Here is a 13,815-nt window from a genome sequence, read left to right as displayed (position 1 = left end):
TTGTCAGGAAGCCAATTTGCGATTTTTCCGGTTTTGCGAGCCGAAGCGAAGGATGAGTCATAAAGCCAACGGAACGGAAGGCGGGATAAGTAATGATGATGCCAACCAACCAACCAACCAACCAACCAACCAACCAACCTACCTACATGGATGGCAGCCAGACAACCGCAGTGTCTATGGAGTTGCATGTCGGCGAATTGCTACATGTGGATGCCCCGAAAAATGGGGTTAATTTCCGTTCGGATAGATTTTTTTTTTGTTTTTGGGGAATGAAAAAGTTTGAACGATATTTTTTCCTGTTTGTTAAGTAAATTATGGCCCGTATGGAAAACTGCCGTCAATAAATAAAGTGCACACAGGTGCAAAGGCCGCAAATCGTCGGCTACTCTAGCTAATTTAATTAGTTGCTTCCTATTAAAATCTAGAACGAAGTGTTTTTACCCGCACATCACTTTTACATAAGAATAGTCCAAGACAGCCGAAAGTAATTTTCGTTGTCAACGAAGTTTTGACGATTTAATAATCAAAGTTTCTTACTTAGGAGTTTCATTTCATGAACAGAAAGAAAAATATCAATTCATTCTGCAATTATTTTTTGACAACCATAAAACATTTTGCAGGCTTTGCTAAACAATAAAAAAGTCAATCAATCAAAATCTAAACAAATTACCTTCGAGCGTGCGCTTTAGCTACTTGATTTTTCAATAAGAAAGAAGATGTCGTTGCAACCAAATCTTTTTTAGCAAAATTTAATAAATTTTATAACAGTAGTTTTTTACAATTGACGTAGAGGACGGTAAAAGTCACTCTTAACAGTCACTGGCGTGCTCAGGCTGGGACACGTGCCCCCTTTTATAATTTATTGTTAAATAAAATAATTTCTGTAACCCAGAAGTCCGCAGATGATAATTTGATCTACCACTGTTTTTGTGATTAATAAATTAATTCCGTAAAAATAGTTTTAGTTTCAAATTCAATTTCAAGTCCAATTATAGGTTCAATTTCAAGTCTAGTTTCAAGCCTAATTTAAACCTAATTCAAGTCTAATTTCATGCCCATATTCAACACTGACTTCTAGTCCAGTTAACTCCGAGGTACGATACTGGTCTAACATGTCAGTCACCGTATGTTCGATTCTTGGATGAGCATTGCTGCTAGAGTCAGTAGGATCATTGCACTAGTAATTGCACATTGTAATTGTCTTGTACTCCAATATCTGACTGCGAAGTCTATCAATATGGAAAGGTACAGTCTAGTGGTTTAAACCCAAGGATTTGCCTTTTCTAGTCCAATTTTGAGTCTGGTTTCAACTTAAATTTCCAATTGCAATTTGAATCCAATTTATATCCTATTTTAAATTCAATTTCTTCCAATCCAATTTAATCCCAATTTCCTTACTTTAAGCTTAATTTCAAGTCCAATTTCTACTTGGATTTTAAGCCCAACTTAAAAGACCCGAATAAGTGATTAAAGGGTCTATAATAAAACCAAAAAAAAGTCCAATTTCAAGTACAATTTCAAGCACGATTTCATGCCCAATTTTAAATATTTTCAAGTTCAACTTCAAGCCCGATTTGGAATCCTTGAAACTGGATTTTATTTAAAACCAATTTAGTTTCATTTTAAATTGAAGGTCCAATTTTTCGTTAAGTGATGGTGAAAAACTCCAAAGAAGAGTCGAAAAATTACATTCTGTCCCATGAAAAGCTTGGGATATGGTGAATGACCCTTTGGGTTAAAACCAGTCAAAAAAAAAAGGTTTGGGATATTTTTTTTTTGTTTCGCAATTTCTCATCTTGTAACGATAAAATTTTCTTGATAACACTTTTGATTGTTCCGGAGTTATAGCCGAAAAACTCGGTTTTCCGGACTGTCGCGACTAGACCCCTCGTATTTATACCGACTTACCTTAGCATAATTTTATCGCAACGGCTAGGCCGGTCTATCACAAATGGCCAACGAGATCAACAACGTCATCACCGACAACGACTATGATAAGGAGATTTGGCGGACAATGTTCGGCCATCATTGGCAGTTATAGGCAGTGAAAAGTTGCATATCAACTTATTACTAATTCTCGTAGCTAAAATTTGTACAATTTATTACCTAGAAACAACTTAAAATATTTATATTCGTTGCTGCGCCAGCATCTTTAACATTTGGCTAAAGCAATCAGTAAGTGCCATGTTATTATTAGCATCTTGTGATATTAACTAACGCTTTGTTCAGATAACCAAGTTGGGAACAAAAGACCCCACGTTTATGCTCATATACTTAATTGCACTTCGATGATAGGCATTAATTTCCATGCATTGTAACTAAGAGTAAGTAAAATTAATACTGAGCAACAGAGCATAATCTAACCTGAAATCAATTATTAGATTTGAGATACTGTGTCGAGGAAGTGAAACGATCCAAATCCATTCATAAAATTCAGCAAAATTGTAAGAAATAACCTCAATTAGTTAAACGATGATTACAATAAAATTTATATTTGCAGTGGGGCATTTCGTATTCGCCGGATATAGCAGATATATCATTTACAATATTCTCTTCTTTCTGGAGAAAGCGAACGAAAGCCTGCTTCCGGCTGCCAGTCGGTCCCCCACCAAGGAGGAAGGCGGACATGTCAAATACATAATCCTTTACTAAGTTCCCGCAGAAAGTGCTTCTTTGGCTGACGATCAGCGAGAACGCAATGACCAACACTGCTATTCTTTTCCACGGAGCTTGTGGTGAACGAAGAGCCTGCCGGATTTTGCCGTCTTCATCAAAAAGTATCACGGGTCATTTGGTAGAACCTGTCCTCGGTCCCTTGTACCAAGCGATCACTGGAGGGGATGGACCGGCTGAAGATAAACGTTGTACCAAAGACCACAAACCCTCCCAACGTCCCTCAGCTACGACCTATAGAAAATTTTTCAGCGAACCTCAAACGTAGGATCTATTCCATTTATTTCGTGGTCAAAATGAACAAAGCTACACACCAAGCCCACGAAAGAGCTGAACAACATCCATGTTTTCATCAGCTACTGCTAATGTTACGGGTAACTGCTGTAAGGCCGCCTGATAGGGCGTCGAATCATTCTAGTAGAAGGCTTAATAAACGTAGAATTTAAGCAAAATTGTTGCAAATGATTTATCTTTTGTAGTTATTTTCATCGCAATCCGAAATTAGTTAAAATTTTGAATGCATCAGTTAGAACTATGGTAAAGCAAAGCATTGGGCTTAAACGTCCTTTCTAAGACTTGACTCTTCTTTATCGACAGACTATTAGCGTACAGGACCGTTACGATGCTAGTGCAACAATCCTACTGACTCTATCTAGCAACACCATCTAGCCGAGATTCGAACATACGACTATATACTATATGTTATATGTTGTAAAATTGGGAAGATACTGTACTATCAATCATCGTCTATTGGCCATCAGCTAGGAATGATCAACACTCTTCCCGAGTAAACAAGGTAAGCATAGTCCTCTATGCTTCTTCAGCTTGTTTTCTAGAAAGAAACGTGGTTATCAAATTTTCCTTTACGTTTTGAACCAATCGTTCCCAGCTGCCGCCTATATGAGAAGCGAGTTGGGTTGATGCTCGAACTTGTCTCGGCCGTTACCAATGTAACCAAAAAAAAACCACCATATAAACCACCATGAACGCCACTGCATCTGACAGCTGTCGGCTATCAGAAAACGCGGTCATTGATGCCAAAACGAGTCTATAGCCACAGGGTTTTTGGAGGCAGAAATTTATTTTATGATGAGAGAAATTTTAGACTCTTCCATAAAACATTAGTCAATAACAAGACCAGTAACACTAGATGATTCATGGCGAAACGGTTGCAGGCCGCGACCCGCCGTCAGAAGCACCAGCCGTTGCGGGGGGGAGGGGATTAGCCCCCGTCTAAGTTTAATCATTTTCCTAGGTCTACTGACCGCTATTACTTTTCTTCAGTTGGGTCCGAACGAGCGACAGCGAGTAAGGAGAGGATCGCCCCTACAAAATGGTACTTTCCACGAAAAGATTTTCCGTGAAATGGTACATTCGGTGAAATGTTATACAATCACGGCGCTATTGCTATCTGCTTTATTTTATCTGGCTAAGCAATAAGGAGAGTTGTTTTCTACTTTACTGTGAGGAAAAATAGCATATTAAACTACCCATGCTTTCATAGTTAAGCAACCCAAATGAATCATCTAGGGTTGAACTCCTCAGAAACTTGCAAAACTCATGATTGTGACAAAGGTCATCCGAGATTCCCGATTTATGTACAACACAGTTCAAATTGTGGCAATACGAAGTTTGTGGGGTAAGCTAGTATCTCATAAACCTAACAGTACGCTGTTGGAGCAAACAGTTTGTTATGAAAATGCAAGTTAAAATTGTCTGTCTCTTGCTGCAACTGTAAACGAAAACGGCAAAGATCACGGGGGAATCGTGACAAAAACTGAACAAACGGGATAAAAGGGAAGAAAAACATGACAGAAAATGAAGAAAAACTGACATGAAAAACAGAAACACGAAAGAAAGTTATGACAGAATGGGAGGAAATCGGGCCGAAAAAAGAGAAAAATGTGGATTAGAAGAAAACGGTACCTGCCACCAGCTGCCATCACCCGGATATATTTTTGGTCCATATCGAAAGTTTCCAGTTCATCAATCATTCTTCGCATCAGACACTTCCTCACTTTCCCAAATAGTTTACGTCAGGGCCGCATATAGAAAAAACACACCCGGTAGTGGATTTAATCCGAGACTTGCCGTACGCCCGTCGGCAACGTATTGCTTTGCTTCTATCACACTGACCGACAGTGTATCTGCTCGGTGGTAGGAACAGAGAGGAATCCCACAAATAATATCCGGGATCTTTTTTTTTTTCATCGCACGTATCTTTTTCGGTCATGGAGATTTAATAATATTCATATTTTGTCCCAAAACTAGAAAAGAGAATGGAAATCCATCGAGAAACAACCGAGATATGGAAATGTTGCCAATAATGTCCTAGTTGTATGGCCATTTTAAAGTATGACCGAAATCATACCAATGTAGATGTCAAACTTCAAGAATTTAGGAATCTATTGATATGGTTTGCGTCATGTCCTAAAATGTCACTACTATCGATTACGAAGAAATGAACGTAACATGGTTGCTTCTCGACGAATTTCTGTTCTCTTTTAACCAATCGACTGGAAAAGAAGTCTAGTTTTGGAACAAAATGTGAATACTATTAAATTTCCATGACAGGAAAAGATACTAGCAACATACCCCGGGACAACCCGCAATATCTCCGGTGTCCACTAGCTACTGGGAATTTCAAAATATTTTGGTAAAATTAGTAAAACTTACGCGTCGAATGCAATAAATTTTACCGAATCGTTTAAGTGTGTAATTTTGGTCGTTTTGTTGTCGCGAGCAGCATATTTCCTGCCAATTCCAGAACTTCAGGAGCCAGATATTCCATCACGGCAGCGAGACGAGTGCTCTAGCTCCAACACGCTCAGCATACTTTCCTTTCCTCAGCAGCCGTAAGGCAAACAATGTTTCAAATATTTAAAAATATGCCAGGGATGTGACTCGAAAACTACCTGTCCGATCCGATGTGTCGCAAGCTAGCTGCTTGCCGATGTGTCACCAACGAAAGCCGCTGACCGACCGATGATGCGCAGTAAAAGGCATAGCAGCCAAAACCATATCGTTCACTCATCCGCCAGTCGATGGATTCTTCGGTTTGTTGGCGACTCGCTTGGTGAATTTGGATGTCTTCGTTGCCTTATCCGGGGAAGTAGCAACAGCTGAAGCTCAACAATTTTCGGTCGGATTCTATAGGGCGTAAATTAAATACAATCATAAGGAAGCTTAACCCATTGCTCATATCGTATATATTTCTGTCATCCGCGCTAGGGAAGCACTGACGAGGGAATGGAAAAGTATGAAAATAATTCAATTTTTCAATGACGCGCATTGAAAATCAATAGTTTTCTATATTTTCAATATTTTCCAAATCGTTTTTCCGATCAATTGGTGTAAATATCTTGGAAATCTATTGAAAATTGACTGAATTATAAGCCGAAGCGTGAAAACGCATTTCCACTTTGATGACGTCATTTCCAACAACCAATCACGAAGCGAGAATGCTGGTAAAACATAGGTTCATTATTTTCAATTTTTCAATAGTTCAACATCAAGAATCCATACTTTTCTTTATTTGGGCCAATTCTTAGAAGATTTTCCAATCGATTGGTGTAAGAATATTGAAAATCGATCGGGAAACCACTAAGCTATTAGCGTTCAAAAACCTGATCACTTTTCGAGAAAGATTTTTTGGAATTACCCCCTATATCAGCTACCTTCCTGAAAGTCGTAGTCCCACGTCAAATATAATGGCTCATCGTTTTCACTCAGCTTTTTTCAGATTTTCTACTTATTTTTTGTTCTAATTATTTTTATTATTATTATTTATCCATCTTAATTCCAACCGACCATAATGGTCTAAATAGAATATTGTTGCTGAGAAAAGCCACTTTGAGTAGGAATAACTATTCATCCTCAAAGCGGCATAAAAACCCAGCATCTTTTAACAGCACAAATTACAAAATATTTTTATAACTTATAAAAATAATTATAACGTAAATTACATAAACAAACTGTCAAAAATTAAAATCATGTCGACTATTGTAAGTAACAGCCATACGCCGGACTGGTTCATTCAGACCATAATTGGTACGCCGTGTTCCTACTCGTAGAAGCTCTTGGTGTCGTTGAGGTCGGAAAGGGCAATGCAACTGAAGCGAAGAAAGTATAGATGGACAGTCATACACTCCAGCTAGCTTTTCCGTCGTTGTTCCAGCGAAATTACACCGATCAACAAGCAAAGGTCCGCATAGGGTGGAAGATCGTCCGGATTTCTCCAATTAGCCTCCAGTTGCCGATTAGCTTTGTTGATTATCATATCATAGTGCTGTCGGAAAGTTAACTGATCATCTAGCTCGACGCCGAGATCAGTTACAGCATTACTACGAACCAGAAGCTAGCCGCAGATGTAGTAGTCATGAATCAGTGTTTGCTTTTTGCGAGAGAAACTAATAACTGAACATTTGGGGATGCTAATCGTCATATAGTTACAATCGCACCACTCCGCAAACATGTTGATCAGATCTTGCAATCTCAGGCAGTCCACTTGTGTACGAACGGTCGTGTAAATTTTAGTGTCGTCTGCATAAAACAATCGTGTGCAAGGTGGTAGCAGTCGGGATAAGTCATTTATAAACAACGAAAATAGTAAAGGTCCTAGAGTGCTACCCTGGGTACTCCTGAACCATTTCCGAACCAATCAGACAAACATGCACCTAATTTCACAGCCATTTTGCAGTTTTGTAGATAAGAGGCAAGCCATGTTACAAAAGTAGCTTGATAAAAGTAGCTCCCAGTTTATCAAGCTTAGCTAGTAGAATATCATGATCGACCCGATCAAATGCTGCTTTCAGGTCAGTGTAAACGGCGTTAACCTGATCTAGCTGGTCCATAGTCCGCAAGCACAAAGAAGTAAAATCGAGCAAATTTGTAGAAACCGATCTACCGGGAAAAAATCCATGCTGCGATGTGGATATATAGTTTTTCACGTGAAAGAAAAGATTGTAAACAATTGTTTCCAAAATCTTCGAGCAAGCACAAAGAGACGTAATTCCTCGATAGTTTTCCACGTTACGCTTATCACTTGAAAACTTGAAAACCGGAAACATGAAAGACAACTTCCAATGACTAGGAAATTGCTGGCTTTGCAGAGAGAGATTGAATATTGCAGCAATCGGTGATTTGAAGACATTGTTACATTTCTTCAGCAGTACAGCAGGAATACCATCCGGGCCAGGGCTGTAGGACTGTTTCAATTTACAAATAGCCACGGAAACATCATCTTCAGTCACCGTAAAAGTTGTGATCCCAATCTCATTGCTGGGTACCAACCTCAATGCTGTAGCGAAACTATTCCGTTTTTCTTCTTTGGCTTTAATTCATTCCTGTTTTCCATACGCCATAGAACTATTTTCCGTTTGAACTAATGTTAATTAGTCGAAAAGTGACTTTTGTAGCGACTCTAGCGACGCTGTACCAGTGATACACGGATCATATAATTAAGGTCTTCTGGATGACATCAACTCGCTGGGTGGCCAGTATAACCTTTGTTTGTGTAAAAGGGGTATGATAGAAAACTAACTCACTGAAATTTTTTACAAAAAAAAATATTCATAATTGAAAATTAAAGATAAAAATTTCCGTTATATTCCATTACCAAAATAACTAATTTTACTTAATAGTAACCCTAAATTTAAAAGCTATCACCCGGTGCCCGTCGGCGACAGCTGTCGCTTCCACGGAAATGGTGTAGGTATCCTTTAGTGCTACCAAGGGCAGATCAGTATCCTGTATCCTAAAGTTGTCCACCACGTACCGATTCTTCGGTAGTGGACAATAGTTACCGGGCGGAACGCCGGAAGCCTCTCGGAATCTCTTCATAAATACATATGGCGAGTTGAACAGATCGCAGAAAGGTTCACTTTTCGCATATATGAGCCTATCGAGAGAGTTTCTAACCTGGTAGGAAACCTAAAATAATTGCTGTTTTTTAAATAACAATTTGGTTTTCATGCGTATCAGACATACTGACCGTGTATTCGTTTCCAAAATTTTTAAGATACTCCACATCGCCGGTTACGACAAAATTATTTCGTGACATTCGAGTGAGGCGAATAGTCCCTAGTAAAATGGCTGTCTTGTCGTAATTGGACACGGGTTCAAAGGAATCGATTGTGACCTCATACAGCTTTCATGAAATAGAAAGCAGTAATTATAAGATTTGGTTTTCTGTGCAAAGAATCTGCTACACTTACTGCCCCTTTGACGGCAGAATTTTGTTCTAACAACTTAACCATCACCAGTAAAAGGAACAACATTTTTAACTGAGTGTATAGGATTAGTTTTGTAAATCTGCTTCTGACGACTGCTGTATTACGACTGAACGGGTTCTAACACATCAACTGCATGTCATGAAGCAATTCAAATTCACGAAATGCTATTCGAGATAACGAATATGTATTCGATTATTTATGAACCTGCTTGCAAGCGGCAACAGGGTGCACAAGTTAATTTGCTGGGAGTGAAAATATATCTCTATCCTAATGTCTATTTCTGACAATCTGAAAATCTATTCTGAACACATTTTTCATACAGTCGTTTCAAAACAAATTTCGTATATGGCTCTCTCTTTTCTCAATGTAATGAAAACTAGATTTAGGCAACATGTTGGTTGCTTTCGAATTTTGATATTTATTGAAGAACAAAAACTTAAAACGCTCCGAAAAATCATCGTTACCATTTTACTACTATCCGGGCTGTCTTATGCAATGGTAAAATGAATCTTATAAGCCAGCACCATATGCCCATCGGATGCCGTCATTTTTGCATGCGCGGTGTACGTATCCTTAACCGCCACCAGTGGTAGGTCGTTTTCCTCAACCTTGAAATTAACGATCTCATATTTACCCTTCGGCAGCGGACAATAGTTACCCGGGGGAATGGTCGAACACTCGCGTATTTTCGTAGCAAAATAGTTTTTCGAATTAAATATTTCGCAAAACGGTTGACTTCCACGGACGAGAACCACCCCCTTGGAGTTTGTAATCTCGTAGTTAACCTGAAAGAAGGGTTCGTTTAGTTTGTCATTGCTTTATTGAGTACATAAAAACTGACCAGATTATCGTTTCCCCAATTCTGAAGCAGATCGGCATCACCGGATATAACAAAGTTGTTACGACCTTTACGAGTAACACGGATGCTGTTTAAAACTATTGATGTTTTGTCGTAGTTCGGATCGGGTTCAAAGGAATCTATAGTCACTTCGTATGACTAATATTTCGCGGTGGAAAAAGAAAAAGAAAAATCAGGTTTAAATTATTGGATTAAGAGAACTATTCTACACCTACCGCTGCATTAGTTCCGGCTTTGATAATCCACGTTTGCTGTAAAGCAGAGCTCACCAGCAACCAAAGCAAAAGCATCTTGCACTGACTATCGCGTCGGGTTTGAACGACTGACTACGAATAGCGGATGCAGTTATTTTAATAGAATGAATCCAAACACATCTCTTGCATGTCGTTGGATCATTTTGAAATATGTAATAAACTCGATTCGTGATACAATACTTTTGATATAACTTATAGCAACTATGCTACAATGTTTCATGTTTTTAATTTATCAAACATTCTATAACGAAAATTTATATATAAATATAGGAAAATATTACTATGAATCAACACCAGCGTGCCCAGACTGGGGGACACTGGGGCACGTACCCAATCTTCTCTTTTAAATTTAATATAGAACAGAACAATTTCTGTAAGTCCGCAGTTTTAAATTTAATCTTTCGCGATAATGAAGGTAATTACGTAAAAATTGTCTCAGTTTCAAGTCCAATTTAAAACTAATTTCTGTTCACCTTGGGCGCTCTGCTGACTTTAAACAGAATGACAAACTAGTTCAATGCTTTGCGGACCCTGAAAGACCTCCGGTCAATATCTTCCGGGATTAAATTCCAGGTTCAGGGTATTTTTTTGACGTACGACTATGTCTTACGGCAAGGTTTGGGATAGGGTGTCATTCCAAAAAATCTTTCTCGAAAAGTGGTCAGGTTTTGAACGCTAATAGCTTACCAGTTTTCCGATCGATTTTCAATATTCTTACACCATTCGATCGGAAAGTCTTCTATGAATTGACCTAAATGAAGAAAAGTATGGATTCTTGATGTTGAATTGATGAAAAATTGAAAATAATGAACCTAAGTTTAACCAGAATTCTCGCTTCGTGATTGGTTGTTGGAAATGACGTCATCAAAGTGGTAACGCGTTTTCACGCTTCGGCTTATAATTCAGTCAATTTTCAATAGATTTCGAACATATTTACACCAATTGATCGGAAAATCGAATTGGAAAATATAGAAAACTATTGATTGATACAGCGCGTGTGTTGCCCGAAGCCCGGAGAAAATCCCTTCGGACAAACTAAAAGACGGTAATTTCTGTCACCTAAACATGTCAAAACGGTCACCTAAACGTGTCAAATTTCTGTTGACCGGCGTGTCAAAACGGAATCCAATTATTTATTCGACTTATTCTACTAGGTTATTTCTTACTTCCTAGAAAACGCTCTTCGCCCTAAGGAAACTCCTCCTTCCTGAGGTAGTTCCGTCCTATTCCGCCGGCAGACCTCACGCTGTCCGTCGAGCTTCCCTCTCACTAGGGTTGCCAAGTGGCCGGTTTTTGGCCGGCCCGACCGGTTTTTCACCTGCAAAGCCGGTGGCCGGTCAATCCTGCAAAAAGGCCGGTTTCCCGACATAGAAAGCCGGATTGGTACTTTTTTCCTGATTTGTTAAATTTTCTGATTTTATTAGCAATCCTGAGCAGTGGATCATTGAAGATAGCCAGTTTTGCAGTGACAATACTTTGCTTCTGGCGGTAATATACATTAAATTGTCCACCAGCACCAGAAGCAACTAGTTGTCTTCTAGTATCTTCAATAATCCATGCAATGTTTGTTGTGGTTTCGATTCCGACGAATACCTAAATAATAATTAACGCACATTACACATTCCAGGCAAATCCTCTAGCTGTTTTGTCAGCAAATGACATATTCATATGAGCGAGTCTGGAACGCTCCGAGCATATAGCCTCGCTGAGCGGCCAACCCTTTCATGCCCATACGCCAGCGCTTAAGTCACGTGGCTTTAGTACCTTGAACAGTTCAGCGCTCCATTGTTTACCTTAGTCGGCAAAATGCAACGACGCATTTGTTTTTGGAAACTGTTCGTTGCCGCAGGTTAAGAAACATGCGCGTTCGTTCACCTAGAATGTGGTGCAAATGCTACGTTTTTAATGTAAGTATTTCACCCTACCGGCGCCGTCGCTCGATCGAGTCACCGACCGGTGCGGGTAATCGAATTGAATGTTAAATTTATGTTCTGAGCCGACCGGGGTTGATTCATCCGGGTTCAGCCAGATAAAAATGCGTGCATGCAACGTTACGAGGAAATGAAGGTCGCTTCATGCGTTATTGAAAAATTGAAAATAACTCTAACTCGGTCGTACTAGAAATTGTCGCTTTGTGATTGGTTGGAATGATTTCCAATTATTATCAAACAAACCTCGGTACAATTCAGGAATCATCGAGAAAGTCGATAGAAAATTCCATTCCATAAAGTTACATGAAGACTAAATGAAATCCTACCATTTCTCCTTGATTGCTATTTGCCTTGATAAATCCTTATTGTGCTGTACCACCAACGGCAACGCGAACGGTGCCGCAGTTACCGTGAAAGCACTTAACTCCGATCACCTAAGGCATGATTCATCTTTGAGTCCCTACAGAAAAATATAGCTTTGATATTTATTAACACAGTATGTGTCTTTAGTAAGTATTTTCAGTTATGTTTCATGGAAAAATACTAAAATGCCTAAATTATTTACCAAAAGTTAAAAAAAATGCATTGTAGCATGATGCATCAGTGCACCTAATTCCGATCATCAAGTATAAGGGGTGATTCTAATTCCGATCACGTCATGATGAGCTGTTGAAGCAACAAACTTTTGTCAACTCGTACCAAATGGATCTGAAATGTATTGCTTTTATGTAGTTTGACGACAATCCCCCTACCAGTCATCTTCTGCTTGCGTTAATGATCATTATTATCATTAGCTTAATATTCATAAAATTTGTGTACTCAAAAGATCGACAAGCGGATTATAAAACTTTCCTCTTCTTTAATCTTTGTTCAACTGTTACAATCACAATAAAATTGGGTCACTTCGACGTTTTCATAAAGCTTTGATCATAAATAATAGTAAAAATCAAATCAGAAACGTTGTGTTTCAGACATGACCGCGTAGTTGGCGTAGAACTGCGTGAGCCTGGTTTTCGCGAAGAAAGCTCGAATATTGAAGAAAACTTTTATCACCATATTGGTATATGTGTAGCGTAAAATAGCGTAAAGTGAGAAAAAAACAAACAATATAATAATAATATTATCTTGCTGTACCGTATTTATGGTAGGTGTGCTATTTTGTGATATCAAAAACGAATATTTTTACCAGTGCCAAAGTCGGAGTATTTCAGTATAGGAATTTGCCTCACGCATCCAGCTATTAACAAAGTTCTAGGAGAAAACTTAAGTCCTCAAAATAATATGTTATTGTTATATTAAAAGAACACGCATTAATAAGATAGTTCATAACTGCGCTGTCGCTGTCGCTTGTTTGCAGCGTTAGAAAAGCAAAACGTCTGAGCCTTTCAGTTGGCTTGGAGGTACGGCACTGGTTTAATAACTCGATCAAATGAATATATCAAATTTATAACAGGATGAGTTATAGATAATAAGTATTTTATAACAAAGTCTCCTTTGCGTTTTGTTATAAACTTGGTCTCGTTAGCAGTTGAAATAACTAAAATTGTAACAAAATTTGCTCAAGGCATATCACAAATATATCAAATTATGATATAATTTTAACTAGTTTATATCCATATGAGTAATAAAAATCAGTATTCTGTCTTGCTGTATAACCAAATAACGATTTATAAGTAACAGAACGAGATAGAATCTTGGTAGAAACATTTATAACAAAGTTTGATAGAAATATCAACTTGAGCAACAATTTTGTAAGATTTTTGCCATAATCATCTGATCAGGAAGCTAGACGTCACATGTTCGAATATCGACTGAAAGAGTCAAAGGATTTGTAGCAAAATTGTCCCGTATTCTTACAGGCTAGG

At 38.5% G+C, this 13,815-nt stretch overlaps 1 protein-coding gene across 1 annotated transcript; it reads right to left on the bottom strand.

Moving 5' to 3' along the window:
* Window positions 1-8,304: 8,304 nt before the first annotated feature.
* On the bottom strand, window positions 8,305-8,951 carry LOC128739285 (uncharacterized). The gene is made up of 3 exons (XM_053834764.1): window positions 8,889-8,951; window positions 8,666-8,821; window positions 8,305-8,592 (listed from the first exon to the last, which is right to left on the bottom strand). The coding sequence occupies exons 1-3, from the start codon at window positions 8,949-8,951 to the stop codon at window positions 8,305-8,307; spliced, it is 507 nt and encodes a 168-aa protein (XP_053690739.1).
* Between the last annotated feature and the right edge of the window lie 4,864 nt (window positions 8,952-13,815).

Source organism: Sabethes cyaneus, chromosome 3, assembly GCF_943734655.1.
Source record: "Sabethes cyaneus chromosome 3, idSabCyanKW18_F2, whole genome shotgun sequence".
NCBI lineage: Eukaryota > Metazoa > Arthropoda > Insecta > Diptera > Culicidae > Sabethes > Sabethes cyaneus.
This window is presented reverse-complemented; position numbering and strand designations above follow the sequence as displayed.

Coding starts and splice junctions, on each gene's coding strand:
- LOC128739285 (XM_053834764.1), bottom strand. CDS start 8,951: ATGTTGTTCCTTTTACTGGTGATGGTTAAGTTGTTAGAACAAAATTCT. Junction 8,822..8,888: donor ATTCTGCCGTCAAAGGGGCA/GTAAGTGTAGCA, acceptor ATTTCATGAAAG/CTGTATGAGGTCACAATCGA. Junction 8,593..8,665: donor ATTTTGGAAACGAATACACG/GTCAGTATGTCT, acceptor GTTTCCTACCAG/GTTAGAAACTCTCTCGATAG.